At 34.3% G+C, this 7,128-nt stretch overlaps 1 protein-coding gene across 1 annotated transcript in view; it reads left to right on the forward strand.

Annotated features, from left to right (window-relative positions):
• The window catches only part of POT1 (protection of telomeres 1), a 39,804-nt gene extending 37,598 nt beyond the window's left edge, over positions 1–2,206 (forward strand). Inside the window, exons 10-11 of the mRNA XM_012650439.1 lie at positions 410–493; positions 2,057–2,206. Of these exons, the coding sequence (XP_012505893.1) occupies positions 410–493; positions 2,057–2,169 (197 nt within the window). The 3' untranslated portion in view covers positions 2,170–2,206. The remainder of the gene's footprint in view (positions 1–409; positions 494–2,056) is intronic.
• Positions 2,207–7,128: the final 4,922 nt, after the last annotated feature.

Raw genomic sequence — 7,128 nt, forward strand, 5'->3', positions numbered from 1 at the left:
AGGCTGGTCTCGAACTCCTGAGCTCAAACAATCCGCCCGCCTCGGCCTCCCAGAGTGCTAGGATTACAGGCGTGAGCCACCGCGCCCGGCCATAAGATTTATTTTTCTCTACACAAAGAGAATAGTCAGCCTGTTTTTTAATCATCATTATTAAGTCAAAGTAATTTTACTTGATTATATGTATCTCAAAGCTATTTTAAGGTTAAAGTAGTAAATCAGATTTTAGAGTTTAAACTGGCACTCTAGTTTATGAATTCTATGATCTTGATAGAGTGAAATAGTCTAGATTATTTTTAATTAGATAATATTTACATAGTTTTATATTAATTATCACTTTTAAAAAGATAAATATCATTTCCCTTTTCTATCATATGATTTCTTTTTAAGGACAAATTCTTCCAGATTCCAGCATCAGAAATCCTAGTGGATAATGACCTTCAGAAAAGTATGGATATGATCATGGATATGATTTGTCCTTCAAGAATAAAAATTGGTAAGCAATAATATTTTAACAATACCACGCTTTCTTTTACTTGAAATAGCACCTAGCATATATCTAATCTGTGGACTTTTAGAAGTCTGAAAGCTATGAATCCACATGAATTACTAAGTAGTGATTACTGTATGATCCACCTTTTGATAAAGTCAGTGGCTGGGATAAAATAGGTATGAATCATAATTCCTACAATGAAAACTTGTAAAATATTTTGAAATATACAGAGGGGAGGCAGTTTTGATCACAAGCACATTTGATGCTGTATTTTATGCACACAAACTTTCGCTGAAATCAGACCAAAAAGAGATGAAATATTGGCAAGAAACATTTCCTATTAACAGACTTCAATTATCCAGTTTAATCAATGGAGAATTTTCTGTTACATGTTAAGATTTTACAAGATTTTGTTTTGTTCATTTTTTGTGAGTTTTACTTGTTTTCTTTATAGACATTTGATTAATCGAGTAGATCTTCTTGAGGTCAAATTGTACTGATTATACCTGCTGCCACTGAGTTTTCCTTCTGTGGCCGTTATTTCTATTTAATGTTGAAATGGCAGATCTAAATCATATTCCAATAATTTGATTCTTGTAACAATTTTTTATCAGTAAGAAATTTTCCCAGCTGCAGATTTAGCTGTTGTTGGTTTAACTTTTATAAGTTATTTTGAGCAGACTTTACTTTCCCCTGGTCAATCTTTATATTTTATAACAATTCCAGAATGGGAGTTCTCGTTCATATATAACAAAGCTCGACTTTAATACCTTTATTTGTTGTCAGTTTTCATTTGGGTTGGCTGTTGGATTCTTTGGAATAGATTTCTAAAATTAAAACTTTATATCAAAAAGCATGGACCTCATAGGCTTTTGATATGTACTTCCAGATTGCCTTTTAAAAATATTTTACCTGTTTATCATTCTACCAGCAGTGTAGGAGAGTGTCTGTCTTGCTTCACCCTTGCCAATATCAAGTGCTATATTAAATGCCTTTGAGACTCGAACTTGAAGAAACATAAGAGCCTTTTCTAGAAGTTATAAATAGATTTACTCTATTCATAACTAAAGCTTGGAAATGACATCTGGCTAGCTACCAGCACTGCCTGGGCTCTATACCTGCTGCTTGATCTGAGTTTTAGCTGGACTCATGTCAGAGCGTGGGCTAATTTGCAGTTCAGGTTCCGTTTCTTTCCAGTCCATCAAGTAGAAAACCTAGGGAGATCAGTAGCATTCAGCAGGAAAAAAAAAAGGAATAAAAATTGGGGGTGAGACAGCTCACTACCTTTGCTATCAAACATTTTGAAGACTCCCAGGTATAATCACTTTTATCTGTTGTTAGGAAAAAAATTCAAACTAGTCACAATTGCTGCAGAACAATAACATGAGTCCAGTGTGTATTTGGAATGTGTATTTAATAATATTAAATTTGGAAAGGGCATTTATTTACTTTTCAAGCTAAATTAAATGTTAATTTTTCTAGTTCAGCATTATGCTTAGATATATATATTTCAGAGTTATTTATTTAGTTTTGATGGTTAGATATCATTTTCTTTTTTATTTGTAGATTCCTATCCATGGTTGGAATGCTTCATCAAGTCATATAATGTCACAAATGGAATAGAGCAGCAAATTTGCTATCAGATTTTTGACACCACAGTTGCAGAAGATCTTATCTAATATTGCCATTCAACTTAATATATGTAAAATATTGTAATTTTAGAAAATGCTACTTTTTGAGATTGTTAGAAAACATGTAAGAAATTTAGTTGTTGTTGAAATACCATCCACATTTCCATTTTAACCACTATTTTAGGGTTTTTTTTGACAAATAGACATCGTGTTACCGTCTTGTGAACATGTTAATAATGTTCCTGTTTCTCCAGATATCCGGTATGAGGATGGCTTCTAGGTATATAAAAGAAAAAGAGGCATTAAACAAATACTGCATTTTCATTTACTCTTTGTATTCCCTTTAGAGAAGATATTTTGTTTCCTTGCACTAAAATCACTTTTCCTGTTGTTTTTTTCATATATCAGCCACTGATTTCTCTGTCATTCACCATCCCTAGTTGGGCTTCTTTTCCTGCCCTGGTTTTTTAATATCAGCAGTGTTGATAATTTTAGCATGGGTATGGGATTAGAATATGTCCTTACCTTAAATCTGTTGTCTTTTACTGGGTACAAGGTAAATGACAGCTACTGGTTTGGTTTGGTTTGATTTTATACAGAGGGATCTGCTTAAACAGCACTTTTTAGAGAAGTGTTTGTCTTAGTGAGCTGCAGTGTACTAAAAGTGATTTGCTCTAAGTAGAAGTGGCAAATTTGTTTGACTGTTGATACTGACCATTTTAGGATAAATCCATTTCTTTAGACCTGAATGATATGTGCTTTGCTTGTTTCCCTCCGTGGTATTAAAAGTTGTTGCATCCCACCTCAGGCTAATAAAGTGGTCAGATTTACAAACTTAGTAACTTATTTATAATGTTGGTGACCCTTTTTTAGTAGTCTCATGAAAATATACCTATATTACTAGTTTTCACTAATTGAATGAGATGTTAAATCAGTATAATAGTCTACTTTTTACCTGACAGTGTTTGTCAAATTTAAAATCATGAATATTCAATTTTCTACAAATATGTCTGTATTTGTATGTATGTGTGAATGTGTATGTTATTTGCTGAAGTCTCAGAGATACAGATCTGCCTAGTTCAATGTTAGTGAAGAATAAAATAAATGCACATATTTCAGTTGTTTCTTTTATTTGCCCTATGTTGAGCTAAGAAATGATAGGAGGCAAAGAATTTCAAAGCAGGTATTGTGCAAAGTACTTAATATGTATTTGAACCTTACTACAACCAGTTTTCCTGATAAGAAAACTAAGGCTTGATTGATAAGCTGATTTGACTAATTTCACATAGTTTTGTGAGGTTTTTTGAGACAGGGTCTCACTCTATTGCCAGGGCTAGAGTGCTGTGATGTTGTAACAGCTCACTGCAACCTCAGACTTCTGGACTCAAGCGATCCTCCAGCCTTAGCCTCCTGAGAAGCTGGGGATACAGGTGCCCAACCACAAACCCGGGTAAAAATTCCAAGGTGTTTTTTTGTTTTGTTTTTGTCTTTTTGTAGATACTGGGTCTCACTATATTGCTCAGGCTGTAATTTCACACTAGATCAGTACTTAAATTCAGGTAATCTCTATCCAAAGCCTGTACTGTTAACCACTCCATGATTCTGGAACAAAAGTTAGCGTGGAATTTTCTGCAAGTGAGTTCTGTGTTAAATATCTGAAGTAACACTGGAAATTGATTGATTTTAAAAGGAATCATTGTGTTTTACTGACAATCAAAAGGCTTTTAACACCTTATTGGCACAAAGAATTGGATAACTGATTTCCTCCACACGTAATAACCTTAAATTCTAGCTCCTGGATACATTAGCACATCTCTACACCTAACTACCATTCTCCCCCATCATTAACTTACCAATTTGTTTGAGCCAGTGAAAGAGACTGATGCTTTTATTGTAGGAATGTAAACTCTGAGTTCAAAACATTTTCAGGGGAAAGTTTTAAAACCCTATGGTTGAACAGGTATGTTTCAGTATCTGTGATGTGATAGGGATACAAAGGTGAGATACATGTTTTTTCTGCCTTCGGGAAGTACTCAGTCTAGAAGAGCAGGAGTCAAAAGGCACTGTGGATTTGCACTGTGAACCTGTGGAATCTCCAAGTTTACAAATGAAAGCTCTTCCTGTGAATCTTCATGATGATAGGTCATTCCTCTTTTTATTTTTTGTTTTAAATAAACCTCCGCATTGTCATGATTTCTTTTGGTTTGTTATGAAGCTTTTTCCTTAACTTTCCTAACGTTCTTTTTTTTTTTTTTAACTTTTCAGTTTTGAACAAGAATTGTTCCATCAACACCTAGTATTTATCCAGTGGCGATATATACACCTTACCCTAATCAGGAACCCAGATTGTTATTGTAGAATTCCATTTCTGGAGAACCGTGATGGTATTTCATTGTACCAAGATTTGATCCTTGTCCCCTTTATGTGAATATTGGCAGAATCTTCCTGTCAGAGTTAAAATTACATAAATTTAAGATAGTAGTTTGTGTACAGGCTCTGCCTCGATTTCCAGTTTCTGCAGCATCCATTTTTTTAGACACTACTGGATTGTCTCTTGTCCCTGCATTGTTCTGTGGGAGAAAGAGAATGCACATCTTAGAATATCTGAGGCAGCCGATTATTCTTTTTCTAGATGCAGTAATGAAAAATGTACTGCTCACAGGCCACTTTGTGTAGCCACCTTCAATTATACTGCTTTGTTTGAGGGAACTATACATGCCAAGACACAGTGTATCATTCCTATTTTCTTTCTTCCCTCTGCACCTTGGGAGCTGTTTCTAAATGAATATAGAAACACTGGTGTTGATGGAATAGAAGAAGCTGAATACATCTCTGTGTAGCTAAGAAAGCTGTCTTCACACAACAGGGCACTGGCTGCCCAGGTTTCTAATTGGTGTAGATCCTGTGCCTTAGCTTCTTGCAGGTCACAGGAATAAGCCAAAGTCTTTTCCCTGCCCACTTCCCAGCTGACTGTGCAGTCCTGTTTCAGAAACCAAAGCGTGAATTTGTTACTACTTCTGACTTTCAATCCAGCCAATTTTCTCCTACAGTTTCTGGGAACTTTCCTTGGTATCTAAGGGAAAAAAGCTAAATTCTTCTGATAATTTTCAATGTTGTTTTAAATTTTGACGTTACATTTCATCATGTTTTGTGTTTATCCAGACTTTTTATTAATAAAACTAGTATATACTAGTAAGAATTTGAAACCACATAGGATATGTAAAGTTGAACTAATTCCTGCCCTAAGTAGTACCCGGGAAGAAACCACTTTTAACAGTTTGGTGTGTGATTTTCCAGACTGTTTTCCCTAAGAACATGTGAATATATGTATTTATACATTCTTTAAATAACATAATGTTATATACTTATGCAACTTTTGTCACTTTATATAGTGAACTTTATTTTTTACATGTCAATACATATAGAGGGAAAAAATCACTGCTTGTCATTACTCAGCATAAGTAACTTTTCAGAGGGTAAGTCTCTGATTATTTCCCTTTCTATTTCTGTTGTGGTTTTTTTGTTTAAGTGTTTTATTTCTTATGGCAATTTTGGAATTTTATATTTTTATAAGAATGTGTCCTTATTATCTGTTTTGTCACCTTATTACCTTATAGTTATTCATAATATTATGTTGTTATTTCTTATTATTTTAGTCTGTGTTTTATCTGGTATTAATTCCTTTTTAAATAAATCTAGAGACCCTGGAACCTGGTTTCATTATATCTCCTGGAGGTTTTCGAGCAATCATAATTTTAGAGCCCTGCCTGTCCAGACTTCCTAATAGAGATTAGGATTCTGCCATGACACAGTTCTCTTAAAATACTCTTTCATGCTTTGAAAAATTCATTGTGAAGAGAATGTCAATGCAAAAAAGGAGAATGCCTTCTGTGATGCTTTTTTTTAGGAGATTTCTGCTCTGTGAAGCCTATGATGAGTCACACTAAAGTTCTAGAACATTATTTTAGAGAAAATGAAAATATTTATTCCTCTGCTGGCCCCACAGGGTCTCTGGATAGTATCAAAGGCCTCTACCCATTTTAGGAAAAAGGGGTCTAGTCAGCTAGTAAAATCTGGGCATAATGATGTGTTTTTTCCCTCTAGTACTTTGAAATAGGATCAAAACTCGCTAAGCGGGAACTCACTAGTGCATTCAGACATGTGAGATCATATTGCAGTCAGGAAATCAGTAATGCTGTGTATTATTTTTCTTCCTGCAGTATTGTGATTTTAAGCTGTTAGGAAATTTGAGATCAGTTAAGGTTTCAAAGTGATGATCATCTTACATGAAGATAAATGTCCCTTCCATTCAGGACTGCATTTGATAGGTTGAGAAGTGTGAGGTATCAATTATAAGGATAATGTATCAGTGTACATAGGAGCTCTCCCTCAAATGTGCTAATTGGTGAAACATGGATTTCAGAGACTTCTTTGCTATTTTTAGACTATAGCAACATCTTAATGAATTTCTGGGGTTTTTCACCTTGAAATTTAAGCCACAAAGTCACATTGACTGTGTGTGTGTGTGTGTGTGTGTGTGTGTGTGTGTGTATGTGTGTGTGTATGCCTGCTTTTATTCTCTGCTTTGAATTTGCATTTTAGGATACTATATTGAAATTTACCCAACAGTGTAGTCCACAACTGCCAAAAAAAAGCCATTTTCAACTTGTTTGAAAGTTTTTTAAATTTTATTTGTTTGCTCACAGTATTTTGAAGACTTGGATCATGTGTCTGTTAAAAATTTTAACCTTCCTATCTATTAATCAAATACTGTTGCAGTTTCTAAACAAGTACCTTTTTATATACAACCCTGAAGCTTCTTTTTTTTTATATGGCTTCAAAATGATTTTTTCATTCTTTGAAATAGGAACCCCAGATAAAAGTTTTGTTGCATAAAAACTATTTCTCAGCAGACTTTCATCCTCCATTAGAAGGCAAAGTCCTAGAATTTAAAACTTCTTGCCAAATTTAGCTACTTCACAAGTAACCTTCTGTCCCGAGCTTCTA

The sequence above is a fragment of the Propithecus coquereli genome, unplaced genomic scaffold, assembly GCF_000956105.1.
Source record: "Propithecus coquereli isolate 6110/MARCELLA unplaced genomic scaffold, Pcoq_1.0 Scaffold326, whole genome shotgun sequence".
NCBI lineage: Eukaryota > Metazoa > Chordata > Mammalia > Primates > Indriidae > Propithecus > Propithecus coquereli.